Here is a 21,262-nt window from a genome sequence, read left to right as displayed (position 1 = left end):
CCAGACATCAGTCTCTTCATCCCTCAGTGATAGAGACTGAGAAATAATATGAATGGCAATTTACAGATCAAATCATACAAATAGGTTAATAAATATTGCGAAGAGAAACCGACTCAGAGACAGTGCAATAATATTAGCCTGCATGATCTTTTCCTCTCAGGTTAGGGCTCTGCTTTGCTGCACAAGCATCAGACTTTTCCCTGAAATAAGCTTGTAGCTATTTTTATTACTTATTAGCCATGTTTAGGACCCTGAATGCAGGAAGTCAATGTAAGACCACATGTGACCACCCCACATGCTACTAGCAGCATTTAGGCTAACATTAGCATTTTGGCTCATTTTAGATTATACACTAATTTTAACAAACTGAACGGAGCAAATCCATGTTAGTCAACATGCATGTGACTTTCCACAGACTATTGACTATAATTCAGCTTAGCTTAGCACTGATGTTAATTGTTAGCATCAGAGCGCTGGGTCCAAACAGGAGCCACACTTTAGCAGGCACCGGTTACATTTATCCAGGTATTTTCTATTTTACTTAATTTGAGCCGATTCTTTAAATAGTATCCGAACACAACGATTATTATCTGTAAAAACTCTCTTTAACTTGACTAACCAGTAACCGTGAAGCTGTTTCGTACCTATCCGGTGCAAGATGATCTTGGGTATCCGGGTAAAATCCATCAGTCTGCGCTGATCGTCCATCTCTTCTTCCATCTTAACGTTGATTTCTTTCCACTCTGTGAATGTTTCTTCAGCAGGAGTTTCCTGCTGCTTGATAAACTCTCTCTGGCTGAACTGAAGACATTTTCACTGAAAACACGGAAAAATGAGTTGAACCTCAAACTCTTCTTCAAACAACCGTCTAACAAAGGAAAAGCTAAAGCGAGCCCGCGTGCTCTGTTTTCATCTTCCCCGCCTTCTTCTTCTTCTTTTTTCATGGCGGTTGGCAAGCAACTTATTGATGTGAATTACCGCCATCTACTGGAATGGAGTGTGAAACGGGATGCTACATAAATATTCTCCCGCACCCAAAAAAATTATTATTATTATTATTATTATAAATAAAATATTCTTTCTACCAATTTCGTTTTCTTAAGGTGATTTATTAAATAACAAATACATTCAGAAATGTTCCCCGTGTTTCACTGGAGCTGTACTAAAGAAACTGTGAACGATTCAAAAGTTCCGCTTTAATATACCACATTTTCTTTCATATTTAAATTTATTGAGCATGATTAGATCAGTGGCGGAGCTAGACTTTTTTTCAAGGGGTGGCCAAAGGGTGAGCAAGGCTTTATCAGAGGGGTCCATATACAAACGGACCGTTCCATGGAACGAAAGGAAAAAATATTTGTTTCCTTTCGTTCCAATTTAATTAATATAACTAGTGAGCTTATAATTCAAAGCTTTCATATGACATAGCCTACTTACATTTCAGTCATTATAAAACTTAATGGTTTTTCACATATTATTACCACACACATTTCAAGCAAGAGCTGGGAGATATAAAACATTACAGGGCAGCATGTGCACTAAAACATATGTTAAAAGAATCTGTCTAAAACACGATCTACCAGCACTAGCATGGCTAATATAATAAACCAGGCATTACGCAGCGGTGCACAACCATTTTTTCTTTTTAGAAATGTATGACAAGTGCCGCCTCTCATTAGGAAGGTAAACAGCGGTTACCGCTGAGCTGTAAAATGTAAATACCTGCAAAACTCCTCAAGGTGTTACTAAAAAGCCACGAATGTGTTTTGGATCAAGCAGGACCCACATGTCAGTTTAACCAATGAACAGCGTCGGGTATCGGGCTGCCTTCAGGGACAGTCGGAAATGACAGTTTTCCTGGCCAATCTTTGCCGATCTCATAAGTATTATATTTTAAAATTACCATTTCCAGTGGGGTGGCACTAGGGGTGGCAAGGGCTCTATTGGGGGTGGCAAGTGCCACCCCGGCCACCCCTCTGGCTCCGCCACTGTTCTTAACTATGTCAGTTTCGGTTTCGTGTATTGATCACGAAGGGAAATTAAATGTTGTTGTAAGTCATCAATTCAGATTCTTCAAAGAGTTATTGTGGATGGTGATGGCTTTTTGTCAGGAAAGATCTTAGCGTGTTTTACAGCAAATTAGAAGAAGCCTCTGACTGAAGGTACTCTGTTTTTCCCAGACTGTCTAAAGAAGAGGATGGTCAGAATGTCCATGGCTCCTCCACCACTGAAGTGGAGAAACATAAGGGAACCCAGCTGACACAAAAAAGTAAGAAAACATATTTTTACCCAAAAAACAATTTTAAATATGGATGAATTTGTGGCCAAATGTCAAAAACTGTTCTTTCTTCGTATATATTGCCTTTCTTTATTTAACCCCATTTTCTTTTCGCTGTTTTTGATTTTTCCATTAACTCATGTCACGCGATTAGAGTTGACCAACACCTAAAGCAAATTACCACGTCGATCATCCATGGAGATACCAGCACCTCACAGGATCAACAACTGACACCGAAGGCAAGATTGAAGATGTCACCATTAGAGCTTCCCTGCTTGAGGTAAGACAGCATTATTGACAAAGCTTCAGAAGTTGTTCAAGTCAAGTGACTTGACTTTAGCTTAATTTAACACTGAAACCATTTGTATTTTGAGGTTATAAGTCGATTCTATTGTGCAAGGTAAAATCAGATATTTACTGAAGGGTCCAGCCCAAATGATCACTTTGGTTCTAACACCTGTTCCTGCATATCTTTGGAGGGACAGTTTTCTGGCTCTGCAACACTAGATAAGTCACCTGGAGGAATGAAGCGCTCCACCGGAGAAGTTTCATCAAACCTTGGCTCCAGTTCTGATTCTACTTCCTGCAGATCTTCGGTTGACGGGATCTGTGGATGAACAAAGGCTCTCAGGGGACGGTATGGGGGGAGTTTTCTCTCTCACTTCAGGTGGCTGAATGCCAGAATCTCCTGCAGACTTTGTCTCTTCCCATCTGGCTGTCCAGTGTTGCCATCTTTTCAGTGGAAGACATTTTCTGCTGTTGTGGCGTTGGAGCGACCTTTGTCGAATGCTTGCGAGAGAATTTCGTGAAGAATCCCTCAATCTTCCTTGGAAGATCTACGAGCTTTGAACTTTCGGCTCTGACTTCTCGAGCGAACGGGCAATAAATCGGCGTGACGTCACACTGCGCGTGCGGACGATTCACCCGTGAAACCGTAGAACCGAGTGCTCGATGAAGTCCAGCAAATATCGAGATTTAGCTACAGAAAGATTCATGATCTAAAGAGATTATTTTAAACAGGATCTAAACGGCGGAACCGTCCTGGTTCTCATGTATTAGAAATTAAAAAGATGGAAAATAAGCAACGCTGGAAGGCATTTAAATATATAAAATAAACAAACAAAACAGCAACAATTAAAATGATTTAATCTCTCTAAAAAAATTTATAAAAAAAATTATGTCCATATGATGGAGTGAAGAAAAAAAAGCCCTCTTTCAAAATTTTTAAAGAAACCGATTTAAAAACGTATGTTGCCTCTGTTGAAAAACGTAACTTTAATGATATGAAACGTGTAAAAACATTGACTCTTCTTCAGGAATTTAACTATCTCATAAGCAGATCCCTCTGTCATATTTGTTAATTTTATTTTTCTTCTGCTATAATGGAGCCTTGTATTGCATGTATTTGAATATATTTTTGACACTTTTTGCTAATAGTAGAAAAATTACACATTGTTTTAATTGACCAATATATGTGTATATTTCATTAACTTTTATTTTTTTCATTCTGAACCAACAATCGATGTCCGTTTATTATTACTTTTTTTAGATTGTGACATGTCTTTGTGTTAAAGACCCTCTATGTATGTTATTTGTTTGAAATAAAGTAAATAAAGAATAAAAAAACTTCTATTGCCATTTTGAGTTACCATGGCAATGTAGTTGAAAAACACTATGCCCCATAAATCTTTTTTTGTGCCAATTTTAACTTACAAACTAATTTTATGTTAGCGAACATGCTAACGATAACTCAACCAAATGGGAGCCTCAAAATGCCACTCACGAGTCACTCAACATGCTAGTGATAGCCCTCATGCTAACATTTCATTTGTTAGCTATGTTTTATAACTACCATGTAAGTCAACATGCTGCTGACAGTTGTTATGCTAACATTAACGTAATTTTCACATAAAACCTAAGTTTTACATGCTAAATGGAGCATGTCAGTGTTTGTCAACATGCTGGTGATGACCCTCGACCTACTGGTAGTGTCAGCATGCTAATCACTCTAAACGGTAGTGATAGCCCTCATGCTAACATTTCATTTGTTAGCATAAAATGCTAACATTTCATTTGTTAGCATGAAATGCTAACATTTGTAACTATGTAGCTATGTTTTGTAACTACCATGTAAGTCAACATGCTGCTGACAGTTGTTATGCTAACATTAACGTCATTTTCACATAAAATCTAAGTTTTACATGCTAAATGGAGTATGTCAGTGTTTGTCAACATTCTGGTGATGACCCTCGACCTACTGGTAGTGTCAGCATGCTAATCGCTCTAAACGGTAGTGATAGCCCACATGCTAACATTAGCCCTCACAAAGCAATTGCTTTGTGACCTTATTTATGAATGACTGGAAAAGTGAGCAAAATAAAGTGAATCTGAAAAAGTAAACAGAATGACATTATTATTATTCTTTTTTATATATATATTAAAAAAAGATGCTGTTGGTTTAAATCACTCTGCATATGCATCGATGCACCGCTGTTTCTCTGCCAATGTGAAGCATCACATCCTCGAAGCTCCACCGTTTTATTCGAAAGAGGACTTCCCTCCGGTCGCTCCGAGGACGGCGGTGACTAATTCTGCCTGGTTGTTCATCCAAATTAAATTCCGAATCAAGAACTGCTTGAGAGAGCCTGATTGGGAAGATAGCTGTAGGGGTGGGGAAGTAAAGTGGCATATAACTCAGAAAACCGTCTGCTAACTGCTGTGTGGAGCCCACAATCTGTCACTCCAAGAACTCAATCTGCAGCTTTGAAAGGAATAATTTAAAAGAAATGTCCAAACTGAAGCAAAGGCGCAAACCGGGCTGTGTCGAAGAAGAGCAGCTGAAGCGTCTAACCAAACATCCCCATTTTTCCAAATCTAAACCCGGCGTTTTTGACTCCAAATGATCGATGCACCTTAAAAAACAAGTATAAATGACAAATTTAAAGTGAGGCTCAGCAAACATTTGTATAAATAAAAGTTCCCTTTCAACTGTGAGCTTGATAGGAGAGTCTATCTGCCAAATATGTCAAGTTTCCTTCCTTTTGAGAATTTATTTGCTTTTCTTCAAGCTCCCTGCAGGGTCACGTTTCTTCTACAGATAAGCAAACTATTACTGATACCTTCTCAGAACTCACTGCAGAAAATCCTTTAAGGAAGAGTTTCATATTTTTGAGTCCACCTCCAACTCCGTAGAAACATTTCTAAAATTGCTTGTTCCTCCTGTGATGTTATTGTCCCAAAAAAAAACATGGAACAGTGAATCAGCAGGGTTTTTTTTTTCCTTGTGGACTTTAAAAGGGCAGAAGTTTAAAAAATAAAATAAAAAATCCCGCAGATTAAATCTGAAACTTTATTTAATTGTGCGTAAAACTAACAATACATGTGGTTGTTTCGTTAATGGAGTGAAGACTCGTTGCGTGAATTTTTTTTTTTTGGTTTCAAAACATTCACATGGTTCACATCAAGGTCTCCCCCTCCCCACCTATTTCTACAAACTTTAGTTCACAATGTGGTTGGAGCCCGGAGCAGCGATAATCATGTTGTTTAGACATGTGAAGAGTCCAAGATATCCAGAATCCTCCTTCTGGGTCAAATGGAACGGATGGCACCAAAAGCAACCAACTGGAGCAGCAAACTATGAATAAATGCATTTATCCACTAAACCTCCCAACAGGTTTCATTTTCACCACACGTTTTATTGTTGAACACATCTCTGACTGTCGCCGAAGGCTGCGCAAGAAATCACAACCACAACTGTTTCGTTAGAGCAAAATGAAGTTTTATGAGCTGAAGTGACAAAAATTCATACGTACTTGATTTTATTTATTTATTTATTTTTTGTGGTTTGTTTTTCAATGAGAAAAAAAAGCTGTCAGGCCTTCCTACCTCTGTATTTTAGCCCAGTTCCTCAGGTTCTCCAGCGTAAGCGCCGAATGCCAGGAATATTTAGGTCAAATCCATCATGGCGTCCCTTCCTCCTGAAGGATTAACAAGGTATTCTACCTGTTGCCTGTAGGTGGCAGCGTTGTTCTCTCGACCTATGACTGAACCGACACAGACTTGCTTTGATATCTAGGACTTTTCTCCCTTTTAAACATAAATAAGACATTTTTTTTTTCTTTTCTAAAACACAGTTGAAATTCAGTTTTTGGCATTTACTCTCGACTGACAACTGCTGGGGTATTTGTATAAAAGCAGCCCAGTTCCACATTAAATGGGTTTCTGTCGTGATATGGCTGGTCATTTCCATCCGCAGACCGCAGCATTATGTCTAAAGATGCTCACGGCGTTCTGACAATGAGCTGCGTGGTGGTGACTGTGGCATTGTTGGCCCTCTTCCTTGTCTCTGCATTCTTCTTTAAAAAAACATCAACAAAAACTTAAGGAAGCAAATACATGGGGGAAAAAATAAAAAATATGTGCCTTCAAAACGAGTCTGAAAGCTTCCAATCCCATTAGACCGACAGATGATTAAGAGATGAATTCCCACAGCGGATGAAGAGTGGGAACAATTGCGGGGAGCCAAATTCATTTTTTATCACATATTGAAAAATAATGTCATTATTTCTAATAACTTATTCCGGCACCTTCCTCAATAATGAATGCGTTTTAAAAATTGCTTTAAAAATGAGGCCCTGTCAAAGGGTTGAATAACATCTGAGTATTCTCGGAGCAAATGAAGAGGTTTTTTTTTTTTGTTCTTTCTGCGTCTTGGGGCCGTCACAAGAACAATGTCTCTGCGCTCTGTGTTGCATAAATCTCTTTACAAGAAGGTGAGGAAGCTTGCAGACACACAATACGGGGGGGATATAATAATTCTTGTGTGGGTGAACATCATCTAGTGCAGGTTCTCCATGTTTCGCTTCGTTACCGCTTCTTGTGTCCGACAAAAATAGGGCCCAAAAACCTCTGTCCGGTCAACAAACATCCACAGCTGAGCTTAATGTTTATCTGCATATGGATGCTAATTACCTATTTTTTTGTTTCCTTTAGCAAAAACACAGGCGTCACTGATAGACTCAGCCTATTGATTGTTGATGTTCAAAGTGAACAGGTTTTGTTTGGACAGTTATTATTTTGAGCATAGTTAATGTATGTCGTCAGAGGGGACTTGCTGTGCCTTACAAAAGTATCCGTCCCTTAAACTTTTTTACATTTTTGTCACCTTCCAACCACAAGCTTCAGTGTGATTTTTTTTTCAGCGCACACTCGTTTCACATTCCTCTGCAAATAATGCAGTTCAGTGTCCGTCCATGGTGAGTTAATACCTCATAAATCTACCAGCTTTGCACGTCTAGAGACATTTTCTCCCGTTCTCTTCAAAATAGCTTAAACGCTGTGTCTTTACGCAGCAATTTTCTTGCCGGAGATTCTTGGATTGAGGTTTTGACTTTGAGCCATCATGGCAAAAGAGCTAAACGATTTCACTGTGAGGGTGTGAAATCGGGAGGGTGAACCTCTACTGCTTCAACTCTTTTTCAGCTTCCTGTATCTCCCCATGAACTCTGACCCCGACTGTCTGCACCCTGATGCGTTCAGGATAATTTCCAGGGTCCCTTTCCTACTACATAAGCGTTTTAAGCCAAAGCGGATCGTTTTACCAGATCGCTTCTCATCCATCTTTAGCCGTTTTATTTGTTGTTTCGGATTTATTTATTTTGACATCGTACAATTAAATGGCGGTTAGAAATTAAATGTTTCTTGATCTTTCAGCGTTATTATGCCATTACCACAATATTGCATGAAAAAAAGTCGAACAACAATATTGTTGTTTACCGCAATGACTTCTGGGACAAATTGTTACTGTCTACCTATCACGCAAAATCTCAGTGAAACACACCGAAGTTTGTTGCTGATCGAGCTGGACGATACGACGATGGACGAAACCTTTCCTCTGCTTCAGTGAATATTCTATATATTGAATATTCTATCAGATGTTTTATCGATTGATATTGATCATGTGTCTACCGTGATTTTGTTATGGATTTATTATCCAGCCCTGCTGTAAGGTGAAAAGATTTAAGGGATATAAATATTTTTGGTCATTTTAGTCATGTGGCGTCTCCAGTTTTGGAGCCAAAAAACGCCACATACTGACTTAAATAACTATTCACTCTTTGATAGAACATATTCTCCAACAATTTTTGGTGCTTTGTATATATATATATATATAATATATAAAAACAAACATTATTTATATCTCTAACTTTTAAAGCCCTGTTTGCATTATTAATGTTTGGTGTGAAAAGTGACGGGTTCCCGTTTCTAAACCCGGTGAAAGTGAAAGCTACACACTGATCACAGATCTGCGCTCCGGTTTGCCTTGATTCTTGACGTCAGGGAGAAAATGGAAAGCTCATTTGTGTCAGAGGAATGTTTTTTCCCCCGTGTTTGTGTGTGTTTAAACTCCGTCATTATCAAAGATTTTCCTCTTCGCTCACGCTCGTCTCTTCCAGGGATCTAGAAATCCCATCTCTGCAGCTGTTTCTCTGTGTCCTCGCCCTGTCTCTGAGTCTCTGTGGTCTCCGCCGCCTCGCCGCTCTGTGTCGTCGTCTTCTTCTTCTCCTTCTGCCTCTCGCGGATGATTTCCACCAGCCTCTGGAACTTCTGGTTGAGCTCGTCCAGGCCTCCCCCCGCTGCCCGCTCGCCCTCCTTGTCGCCGTCGCTCTCCAGCGAGCTCAGCGACTCGGCCCTGGAGTCGCGGCCCTCGAACTCGTAAGTCTGCAGCGAGTCGTAGGGCGGCTGCGACAGGTCCGAGGTGACCCGGTCCAAGCGGATGTGAGGAGTTCTTCCATCCGGAGCGGCTGAGGGTTCGGGGCTTCGGACGCTGGGGCTTTTCCGTCGCCGAAAGTCTGCAGGGGCGCGTCTCTGGCCTTCAGCGTTGCCATGTTGAGCAGCTGCAACCCGCCGCCGGCGCCGGTCCCATTGATGCACACCCCCATCCCGCCCGGGTTCAGCGAGCCCACTATGCTGTAGGAGTCTGCCTTGACATAGGGGGGAGTTCACGCTGCTCATCTGGCTACTAGTGGAGTAGTTCTGCTCCGACATGGAGGGGATGGAGGAGTCGGTGTCGATGTCGTCCGCCGTGGTGCTGGTGGCGCCGGTGCTGACCTGGGTCTGGGATGACCCCGGTCGGCCATCCTGCTGGTTCGATGAGAAGCTGGTGTGGCTCTGGCACGACGACTCGTAGGTCAGGTCTGCCGGGACGTTGGCGGCTGTCGACTCCGGGCCCGTCGGGTTCGGCTGGAGAAGGAAAGGCAGCGATGAGGCGAGTCAGAGGAAGCCAAAAATACTTCAAAGCATCTCAATAAACTAACATGTCAATCGACTGACTCAGTTCAGCCAGTTGAATACACAGGAAGTGAAGATAACGGATAAGGACTATTTTAGAAATTGATTATTCTATTGATTGTTGTGGCAATTAATTGTAAAAATGAAGAAAAAGTTATTCATTTTAGAGTCCAGCATAATCGATTATGCTGGACAATAACCGATTATGTTCCAGGAACTACTCCAACCCCTGGAGATGACGATTCAAAGAGTTTTACATCAGGGCAAGAAAATTATGGACAACCCTGACCATCCTCTTTTTCAGAGCGTCTCCAGTCAGAGGGTTCTTCAAATTCACTGTAACACAGACTGCTACACGAGACATTTTCCCATCTCCACCTACAACATCTCTGAAGAATCTGAATTGATGAGTTGCAACAACAATTCATTTCACTGTAGGATCGGTACAGTATTTTAAAATATGACTTGAACTTTTTTATATTCCAATAATCGATTAATCACGACTCATCATAACTTATCTGATTAATCGCTTCAGCTCTACTTTATGAAAATAAGATCATTTGATTAGTCTCCGATAGGAGGACATTTATCTTGGAAGCAGGAGCAAAACTGCAATACATTAAAAGCTCATCCAAAAGGACAATGACCATAAATAAATACATAAAAACAGAAAAATACATAAAAGGACAAATGTCAGATCAGCAGTATGTCCCCATAACCATTTCCATTCACATATATTACATCCTCTACATGCTGCTCTTGATCACCATCTGGGCTTCCTGATCATTTGTCCAGGTCCTGCTAGTCTGACATTTAAGTGGAAAGACAACATACGTAAAGAATTGTACGCAGAATTGTGAAGGAAAACCCTTTGAAAAGTTTTTTGGGAGATTCCAAAGCCGCAGTCATCGCCACCTCAGCTGCAGCTGCGTTTTTAACCAGAGACGACATAAGATGTTCTTCACCTGGGCTAAGGAGAAAAACAAGAGGACCTGTTTCAGAGGAAAGTGAATTCCACATTGAATTTGGACTTCCAGGTCGCAGAATGCCAAGAAAGAGCGCAGAACCACAGAACCCGGGTTGTCAGTAATGATCTGTGGAGCCCTGTGATCTGCTGCTTTCCTTTGCTGTCAAGCTTTCAGAGACGCTGATTTCATCTTCAAGCAGGATTTGGCAGCAGCCAACACTTCCCAACAGCCGCTTTAACGGCGAGAACATTACTGGGGTTGATATACCAGCAATATAAGCCGACCTGAACCCCACAGAGGATATATGGAGCACTGTCAGGAACAGGATGATAGAAACAAGACCCAGCAATGCAGTACTCCATGCAAAAGGACAGAGACAGACACGTCCTGTTGTCATCAGCTACCAGGTGAAAATACTTCCAGACTCTGCTGACCTTGCAGTGTAACTTCTCTTGTTTCTAGATTTTCCTTAACATCTTCCAGCTCCATTTTGTTGCTTTTATCAATAAACCGTTTCACTTGGTGACTGTCGAGAACCTTTGAACTCATTAAGACGCACATCTAATCCGATCCCCTCATGTTCTGATTGGACCAACATCTTTTTGGCCGAGGTGTTTGTTTTTTCCTTCCCTTCACTTTCGTAATTTTTCCCCCCCCCACACCTCGTATGCGATTATGACTTCCCCGGTGCACCAACCTCATCATCCGGCATTTTCTGTTTGACAGAGACGAATGTGTGGTGACGACGTCGCCCGTCTGATACACATGCCCGATCGTGCGCGCACATTTTTTAGAGCACTCGAGCTTGAGATGCGAAAGTTAAAATGAAAAATATGTACTACAGCGACAAAAATTTACCATAATATGAAACAGCTAATTTCACAGACTCTGCATTTCTTATTAAGGGTATCATTTTTATTATTTTTTTTATTATAACATACACACACTAGAGTATGCACAAACTATACTTTAAGTAATTGAGTTGGTGCAAAAGTCTCATCAGGTTATTTATTCTGTTTTTTGTTTTTATCTATGTAGATTTTATTTGGAATGCACTATAAATAGTTGAAGCCACACATAAGAATGACAATATTGAAGATCTAGTGATTTTTTTTAATGCTTTATTTTTTATATACTGCTGCCACAAGCCTCTTTTCTCCGTTCGTCTGTCTGTGATTTCACAGCTGAGGCCACCTAATAAAACCTGCTTTATTTTCTCACTTCCTCCAATGACAGCCTCGGTTTAACGGCTGGTGAAGTGCTTCTGCCCCGGCTGTTGTTTTTATTGCCACATCAAGCAATAAACAATGCTCCTATATGCAAATGATTGATTACGGCAGCGCCGACATGCAAATACGCCTGAAAGACGGGCTGCTGCATTAACGCGAAGCTCCGCCACGCCTGGGCTCCATAAATTTTAATCAGTCTAAAGCCGTCTTTATGCGGCGCTCATTACATTCATGGGAACTCCTGTTGAGGATGTAAAAGAAAGGCCTTAAAATAATTTTTGTCTTATCTTGTGATTTATTGCAAATGGGAGAAAAATGCATTCCTGGAATATTTATGTGAGCCCACACTTTGCCCATGTTTCTCTCGTCAACAGAACGAGAACTAGGTCCCGACGTGAGCCTTTATCTGAACTTTTACTTCTCTAAATCGACCAGAGTTCAGACTCCAATCTTAAATGTTCTTTTCTTCATCTCACCCCTCTGGTTTTCCAAATGATTTAGGTGGCCATGAAAGAAAGAGGGCTTTGCCTCTGGTGAACCATTTCTGTATCGATTTGGGCTATAATCTTTAGGATCACTTTTCTGTTGACGGACCCAGTGAAAACCATTTTCATTTGGCTGACAGAGTCAACCATATTTTTATCTAAATAGTCCCAAAGAGTCTCTGATGTCATGCATTGCAATAAAACTCCCAGGGATTTTGAGAGGAAAAAAAAAACAGGCACAAGACATCGCAGGATTTAAAAACTTAAATTTTTATTTATCAACTCAGATTTTTTTTTCTTGGGATCAGACATCTTTGCATGTAAAAATGACGACCAGCTCCATCAGTGACTCATTCACTGTTTATATTTGATCTGGTCAAATTTTATACTTCAATAACATCAAATTTGGACTGAATTAGTGATACACGATCCAATATTAATATTGGCAAGATTGGCTCTGATACAGATATCAGAGCCAAAACATCCCAGATTGGGTATTGGTGACAATGTGTCTGATCCATAAGGGCAGATAAGGGCTCTGAACATTATTTTACACTGGCTGTTCCATTCTTAATTGCTCTGACTGAACAAATGTAATTTATTTTTACATGTTTGACCAAACTTGCAAAGCTATTGGTGTATTTAAGTGTATTGTACTAGTGCAGAGTTATCTGACACATTTCTAATTAAGCACATTTATGTCTGTGTTGTAAAAAAAAGAAAAGTATCGTTTTAAGTAAACTCAGAACTGTTGTTCTGCATCGGATCGGTATCAGCCGATACGAAATCTCAGCTATCGGTATCGGGAGTGAGAAAGGTGGGTCAATGTGCCCCAGACTAAATGCTAAAGACCAAAACACATACAAACAAACAGCAGACATGTACCCAGCTGTATTTAAGTGGCCCTGATCTGGTGTTCTGATATGGGCCACATTTGGACCAAAAAGCCAGTCTTGGCAACTTGGCTTTGTACATTTTTACCACTCATCTTCACTGTGGTATATAAATACAGGTTTCTAGTTAGAAAGCCATAGAAACTAATCAACCTAAAACGTAAAGCATTAAAAAAAAACATCGTAAATTACATTTAATAAATCAAAGGTGCAACACTAAAATTGAACAATTTCTTAAAATTAATTTTTCTACTTACTGAATACATACACTTAAGATTTATATGTAGATATATATTCATTGCAGTAAAATACAATCATTTAAAGCTGCAGTTATCTTTTCCAATAACTGTGGGCCAAATTATACACCTGACATAAAAGAAGTGTATTGATTTGATGATAAAGTATTGCATTTTAAACTGATGCAGCTCATGAGTTTTAAGGCAGGTTCTGTCTTATGAGCACGTAATGTTGTAGCTGCATCAGGTTAACTTTTCATTCAGTATTAATCCAGATGAGTTTGTCTCAGAGGGGGGACAGACGTTTACTGTCGTAAACTACCTTGAGTGTCAGGAAGGTTGTTGCAGTTTATAGTTATTTACAGGGAAGCTGATTTTTATTTATGTGGGGAATGGCAGTGGGAGACCGTGCGTAGGTGAAAAACCTACTGAGAAAAACGTTTGAATAAAGGTTGTTAAAGCGGAGATGTTTGGCAAAATTGACTTTTTTCAACTTTTTGTCATGTTATAATGTCATTTCCTTATCAAAAACATACCTGCTGTGTTATATTGATTATTTCATGCATGTTTCAGAAATACTTTAATCTCCTGCGGCAACCATTCTGGATGGAACCTCACACCGCCTTCGAGGACAAAGCTCTTACTCTGAGCTTCAGTTTCCAAGCATCAGAGCTTCTACCTCACAGAGCTGCCCTCCGCTCGGCTCCTACAGACTAGCCAGAGGCAACTAGCAACATCTGGACTGGCATCTGCCAAGCGCAGATACCATCTACTTCTCAGAGCAACTCTCCTAAAAACGTTGTTAAAGGTTCAGAAAGAGCAGGAGCTTCTTAATGAGACAGAGGCCCAATTTCAAGGTGTTAAATTTTGAAGTCAAATTCCTCTTAAGTTATGTTTATACAGCAGTTTTATAGCTCAGTAGATTCTCAGTGCAAACTGTACTGAGCATCTATCTCAGTACACTTTGAACCTTTTAGACAGAATCTCACTTCAAAAATCCTGAACTATCCCTTTAAATGTTTGATACTGTAAGGAAAGCTGACCTTTTAATGACTTTTATACTTGCTTTTCTTCTCTCACAGGCCTAATGATGTTAGAACTTGTTCAAAGACAAAAACATAACAAAAAAACACACAAAAAAAAAAAAACATAAACAGCGAGCTGTGAGTAACTGCTTTGCTCCGCAGCGTTTTCTGACCTTGGCCTGCTCCTCCTTCCCTTTGGCGCCAGCCGCATTTGCCCCGCCACTCTCGTTCCCCTTTGCGGCCGCGCTCTTTGCCAGCATATGCTCCACTTGGAAGCCGCCGAGGCTCATCTCAGACGAGCGCAGCAGATGCTCAAAGGTTCTCTGGCCGGGGACGAGGAGACGATTGGCGCCGTGACCCGCCCCGACACCCTGGGTCACCTGGCCCAGCTGGAGGCCCTCCTCCAGCGGCCCGAGCGGGTAGTCTCTGGGAACGGGAAGCGTGTGGACGCCGTAGCAGAGGCGCCCGTAGAGCGGGGCCGAGCCGGGCCGCTGCTGGGGGCCCAGAGCCGGGCGCAGGTGACGGCTCCAGCTGTACAACCTGGCTCTGGGCGGATTCTGCTGGGTGTACCATCTGCGTGTCGACGGAGAGAGAGAAAGAGAGAGAGAGATCACAGCCATCGAAAAACAAGCACGCACGCAAACAGCCGGGAGCCACGGCGCGGCGCGAGCGACTCACATGTTCCCGCTGTTGTGCATGTGCTGGATCCTGTGCATGCTCTGCAGCGCCGCGATGTCAAAGGCGGCCGTGTCCGCTTCCCCTCCCCCCTCGTCGTCGTAGGATATGATGTTTTCCCTGACATCATCCTCCTCAAAGGGCGAGTGGGAGTCTCGCTTCTGATGGCGCAATGACAGCGAGAGAGCACACACCACTAAAGGGCAAAGAACAGACACATGCCCACATACTCCACTGATGTTCCAGAAGCAAGCCTGACACAACCGCTCAGCGTCTTTTCCAAATACAAGTCGCTCAAAAGAATAAAAAAGAAAAAAAAAAAACATACTTGGGAGTTTTTTTTTTTTTTTCCCCAGCAGAAATGTCGCACCAAATCCTCTCCACCCCCAGAACTCACCCAGCAGAGTGGTGACACAGGCCAGCATGGCGAGCAGCGTGACCAAGCTGAAGATGAGCGACGGCGAGGCGGACGGCGCGGGCAGGCAGACCACATGCCTCTCCCACCGCGGGTCCCGCTGCCTGCCCCGGCTCTCCGTCTGCATGCCGCCTTGCAGACACGGGCAAATGGTGACTGTGACGGTGCCGGTGTTGGTCCCCGAGGCCCCGTCACGCAGCACCACCGGCACGTCGAGGGCGAGCGGGAGACGCAGAGAAGCCAGGGAGCGGCTCCAAGGCCGACTGCAGCACCAGGCTGGCTGTCACACCTGATGATGTGACAACACATCAAGCATGTCACTGCACAGCAAAGCACAGGGCGCTCTCTTGTCGCTAATCGACGGGTGTCCAATTTCTGCCTGAAATGTGAAATAGCGGCTGTAGGGAGAAGCGGGGGAGGTAACCTCCAGATTCTCTGATGGAGAGGTTGAGGGCGGAGCTGGACTCAGGAGGGATGCTGAAGTGGACCGGAGAGTCCTGTCCTCCCTGATCCCTCGACCGCTCGGAGGACCTGGGACGACCTGTGGAGCAAAGAGCCGGAGGATCGTTTTAACAAGTCGTTTAACAGTCAGGCGGAGAATAATCTGTTGTTCTTGTGCCGTGAAGTTGAACTTCTGCATGTCTTGTTACAAGTTACAAGCATTCAAGTGGCCCTGGGATGCAAAATTAAACATTTACACGCATTTGTACTTTCATTTGGGTTTCTACTGCTTCTACAACAACCCAAGGACATAAAAAAATACGTTCATGTTTCTTGGTGTCTGGATGTTTCATACAAATTTGGAATAGACAGGCACTGCTGTCACCTAGCAACCCCAGGGGAGCCCAGCCCCGCTACCTAGGGCAACAAGCTCCAGCATCTTTGGTCAGCTGCACTGAAAAAAGAAAATAGGTGAGCCAGCAGGAAAAAGAAAAGTCCATTTGTTATAAGTAACCAAATTAAGTTTACCCAAGTAAATAAATTAAGTTTATTAAGTTGCCATGTTAAGCAAACGTAAATAAAGTAAGCTTGACAAACTTAATTTCATTACATGTGACAAATTAACAAAATTTTTTGAAGCTGAAGCTCAATTTTCTTTTTTCCAGTGAGAGTGTACGGCTGAATGCGCTGTGTGCAATGGCTGCTGGAAGAGACCAGTGTTTGGTTGTTGGCTTGTCGTTTAGAAACCACTTGCTCCATTCAACTGTTTGTGCAGGAGGCTCCGCTTCTGCTTTTCAAAGATGCATAATTGCGCATTTGTTTTGCAGCCATTTTCATGTGCGAGTGTAAATGTTGAGTTGAGGGGCCGTGGCCAGCAGCAGCTTATTTGGATTTAAAGTGACAGGAGGCCCAAAGAAAGATCATTGGGAAAGGAACAGGCAGAATCGAATCTCATTACCTACGACTGGTTTTCTGCAAAAAATTTAAGAAACATGTTTTGCATAGCCAATACAAATTTGTAACCTGTTAAAGGAAGCACAATAGGTCACCTTTTATGTGTTTTCATTCATCTCCAACTCAGCACTTTGCAGCACCAAATTCTGCAGCAGTTACAGGAGAAGAGTTTGTCTCATCCAACTTCACACCGACATTCTTCTTCTCACAGTAGCTCAGTCAGACTGGAGAATGTTTCCATCACACCTTGCTACTGTTGATTTGAGGAGCGGCCATATTGAAACAACAAGTCTTGCAAATCGTAACTGGGACTAGTCAGAGTTCCTCCCACTGTTCTGAGTGGGGAGTGTGACTTCCTTGAGCGTTCCAGTTGACTTCTTCAAACTGGGAGGTCAAAATGTTGAGTTTCGGCTACTAATGGATCGCACAACGAGTCAGTAAAACTACTGAAGTAATGCTACTCTTAGTCAAAGTCTGCTTGATTTCTATTTCACTCCACAAATATGCCGCTCCTGGTGTTGGTCTGCCACACTCAATAACGATAAAATCAAGCAGAGTGAGAAAATGAAAACCAAAAAAACAAAGCAATGTGGACAAACTGCGAAATGATCCCATAATCACATTGTTTGACTGCTCACGCGTTTGACTTCTTCGCAGTAAAAGCCATTCCAGGAGCTGACAATCCCCTTTTTCTCATCTCCACAGAAAGCTTTTTCTTCAGCACTGCTGATGCAAACCCAACATTTCTGCCTCCGCTTTAAAGTATCTAATTGCATCAGCAGAGTCCAGCAGTGGCTGCATGTTGCACTCGAGTTAGTTCAGTTTCAGAAACTGCAGCGCCAGATAAACGTTTAGCTCTTCTTATTGGTATCATTTATAAAGATGCGGAGGCTTTAATTGTGTAGTTATAGGGGTGAAAAAACCCAAAACATTAGGAAGTACAGTGGCTGCAGAGACTGAGTGGGTAAAATGTTTCATCAGGCCGAGGCTGAACAAGAACAGACCTGACCCGGGGCGCTGGAGTCACATACTGATGTTGCGTACTGCCTGTCCAACTCCGGCGCATTGTCATTCTGGTCCAGTGTCTCTATGGCAACCACAGCCTCGACACAAGATTCGGGTTGTCTGGAAGGGAGACAAGAGGAGTGGGGGGAAATGAACGCTAATGTTCAAGTTATTACAGAAAAATCCACCGTTTGCGCTCCAGGCGCCCCGCGGCAGCGCGGTCCATCATACCCTCTGTGTGGCGATGACTGAGATATTGTGCCACTGCTCCTGCTCACGGTCCAACTCCACCACAGCGCTGATGAAGCCCTTGTCGGAGGCGATGCGGAACAAAGCCTCGGGGTCCGACTGCGGATCGATGGAGTACCTAGGATACGGGACGAGGAACAGTCAGGAATCGCAGGCGTAAAGAAGCTAATGAGTGTGTGTATGTGTGTGTAAGCGACGGTGAGTCGGCCACCTGATGTTGCTGCTCTGTCCCGTGTCCGGGTCCACGGCGTGGACGCGGCCGACGGCACAGACGGGGGGACAGTTCTCAGACACGTCCAGGTGGTAGACGGCCTGGGAGAACCGCGGCGGCTCATCAGCGTTGAGGATCATCACCCGGACCGTCGCCTGGTCCTTGAAGGGCCCTTTCCGTATGAACCGGGGGTCAACGACCGGGTTCGCCACTTCCACGGAAAAAGTATACGAATTACGCATTTCGTAATCCAGAAGCTGCAAAAAGAAAAGAGAGAAAAAAACCGTAACTGAGTTATTTTTTGCTCTGGTTTTGATCCAGCTGAAGACTTCATCATTCATTTCCTCCATTCATTCTTTCTTATGCAGCTCGGCTGATTTCCCCCGACTAATTAAGGACGAGCCTCACCTTCTCCTTCAATCCTTCTTATATAATCTCACCGAATATTGTCAAAAGCCCTAAAAGTCAAAATCCTGCTCTTTTAACAGGACCTCACTTCCAATGAGCCTCTGACCAGCTGATGTCTAGTTCATGATTTCTCATTTATCACTCCCTTCAGGACACTGGTGGGCTCACACTTTCCGCAGAAGATGTTTAAAGTGTTGCTGATGCAATGATTTGAAAAACTATTCAAACCCCTCCAACTTTTTCCAGCTTCATCTTTTACAACCACAAATGTCCGTGCGTCTTATTGGGATTTTGTGTGTGAACTAACACAAAGTGGTGGGTAAAGAAACTATTCCACGCTTTAAAAATATGTCCAAAGCTCCTCTGGGTCAATACTTTATTGAGCCATCTTCACCACCGTTTTGGGAGCTTTTTGGTGTGCGTCTCCATCAGCTTCGCACGTCTGCAGAGAGAAATTCAGGACATTTCTTCTTTGTGAATGAGCTCAGGCTTCAACCTCAGTTTTAAAGTCTTGTCACAAAGAATATGAGAATTTTAAAACATTTTTAAGACTTGTAGCACAACAGAAAAACACACACACACACACAAAAAAAAAAGCAAATAAATGAATTGTACAGGTTGGGAACAGAAAGGAGTCAGTGGTTAAGATGAACATCGCCCAGCTAACTGCCAATAAATTTACACTCAGCCATGATGCACGTAAAAAAACTCGCTGCACTGCAGAAGCACAAAACCTTGTTAAGCAATTTTGGTCTAGAGTCCAGTGCACACACCTTAGTACACTTGAAATAAAGCAAAACTAACCAACACGTGACTTTTCAGCAATATGTAGAAGCTTGTTTTAACTAAATGATTCCTTGATGTTGATTAAAAAGTACTTGCTTCTCTGTCAGACTATTTCACTTATAACAAGACATTTTTCCCAAGTTTCAAGTGAAATACTGAAAACCAGCTCCTACATCTTCCTGAAAAGTTACTTGTAAGATACTTTTTGTCTTATTTCAAGTGTAATAAGATATTTGCACTAGAAACCAGGCAAAAGTATTTAGTGTTTTTGCAGTGTAGTTAGCTAGACAAACTACCTACCTACCTAGAAAGCATTGTAAAGCAAGACCCTCTGTCATTTTTAGTCTTTTCTACTAAACACAACGTTTTGCATGCAGGCTCACAAATGGACTCATCTTTTTGTCACGGCTACTTTGCGACAATTGTTTCATAAAAGAGCAGATTTGCAGAGCGGGTGACTAACAGATTCCCTCCTGAGCTGTGTATCTCGGCTCCTCCAGAGTCACTATGGGGCCTCTTGCTTGCTTGTCAGTTTAGGTGGACTGCCGTGTCTGGCATGCTGTTTTCATTTGCTCACTGCAGAAACACAAAACCTCACTAAGAACTTTTGCAGATAACTCGGCGCACTGGAAATAAGACTCAGCGTCTCAGCAAGATGTGAAGATTTGTTCTAAGTGAATAATTTCTTAATTTTGGTGTCACTTGACTTAAGACATGGAAAAGTTTTTTTTATTTTATCATAAGTCAAATAATTTGCCAGTTGAACTAGTATTTTTAAAAAATCTGTAATAAGGAATTTTTTACTGGGTTTTATTTTCTAACTTTTTAGTTTATCTTTGTAAAAAGCTGCTAAATTTGGGGGCTTAATGAAGTGTGTGTGACACATTTCTACATTCCATGTATGACTGTCTCCATATTTATAGTTTGTGTTGGTCGACAACATGGTACCACAGTGAATGACCCAAAGCCGCTCACCTTGTTCAGCACGATGACGGCCTCTCTGGCTCTGCCGGTGACGTTGAAAATCTCCGCCTCCTCCGCGTCCAGGATGGTGAACTCCAGCTGCGCGTTTTCTCCCAGGTCGGGGTCGGTGGCAGTGAGACGGCCCACCTCCACACCTGGTGCAGCCAGCTCCGACACAGAGAACGACCACGCACCTTCAGCGGAGAGCGGGGGGGTGGGGTGGGAGGGGAGGGAGGAGGCCACAATGAATGGAGCAGTTTGAGATCTGGCACTGAATGCTCATGAGGACGCTGTCTGGCTCCGTTTGGACTCGAAACAAAGCTGGCATTACGCTGATGCATGCAGCTGCTCCCCCTGCGCAGATTTCATGATGAAGTTTGGAGCATTGTTCGCTCTGTATCATGGCTCTCGCAGTATATCACGGGTCTGCTTGTGCTGCAGGAGCGATCGGTCGGTGCGACGATCGCAGTAAATCATTCGGGGAACAGTATTTCGTCTTGAAGCCATGCTAATGTAGGTAAACTTGTTTCTGCTGGGAAAAATGAATTATACAGAGCTGCTGTGGTTGGAGAGAAGGGGAGTAAACATGTTTATGAGGCAGTAGTAAAATTTTTTTTTAGAAAGTATTCACTTTAACCAAAATAATGAAACGACTTTGTGTATTAATAAAGTGTTTTTGGCTCTTGCAGTAGATTTTTCAAAATGTATGAAGCTTCTAAGTCTCCAAATTAATGTTTTTAATTTCTAACAG

General features: G+C 42.5%; 1 protein-coding gene across 1 annotated transcript in view; it reads right to left on the bottom strand.

Annotated features, from left to right (window-relative positions):
* Positions 1–7,266: 7,266 nt before the first annotated feature.
* Positions 7,267–21,262, bottom strand: part of LOC129369563 (cadherin-24) — a 41,924-nt gene continuing 27,928 nt past the window's right edge. The window contains 9 exon segments of the mRNA XM_055045069.1: positions 7,267–9,520; positions 14,578–14,977; positions 15,083–15,275; positions 15,477–15,757; positions 15,821–16,035; positions 17,894–17,992; positions 18,126–18,261; positions 18,355–18,611; positions 20,524–20,705. Of these exon segments, the coding sequence (XP_054901044.1) occupies positions 8,738–9,520; positions 14,578–14,977; positions 15,083–15,275; positions 15,477–15,757; positions 15,821–16,035; positions 17,894–17,992; positions 18,126–18,261; positions 18,355–18,611; positions 20,524–20,705 (2,546 nt within the window). The 3' untranslated portion in view covers positions 7,267–8,737.

The sequence above is a fragment of the Poeciliopsis prolifica genome, unplaced genomic scaffold, assembly GCF_027474105.1.
Source record: "Poeciliopsis prolifica strain line A6 unplaced genomic scaffold, Auburn_PproV2 SCAFFOLD002, whole genome shotgun sequence".
Classification (NCBI taxonomy): Eukaryota; Metazoa; Chordata; class Actinopteri; order Cyprinodontiformes; family Poeciliidae; genus Poeciliopsis; species Poeciliopsis prolifica.
The sequence above is the reverse complement of the archived record's forward strand: the minus strand, read 5'-3'. Positions and strand labels throughout refer to the sequence as shown.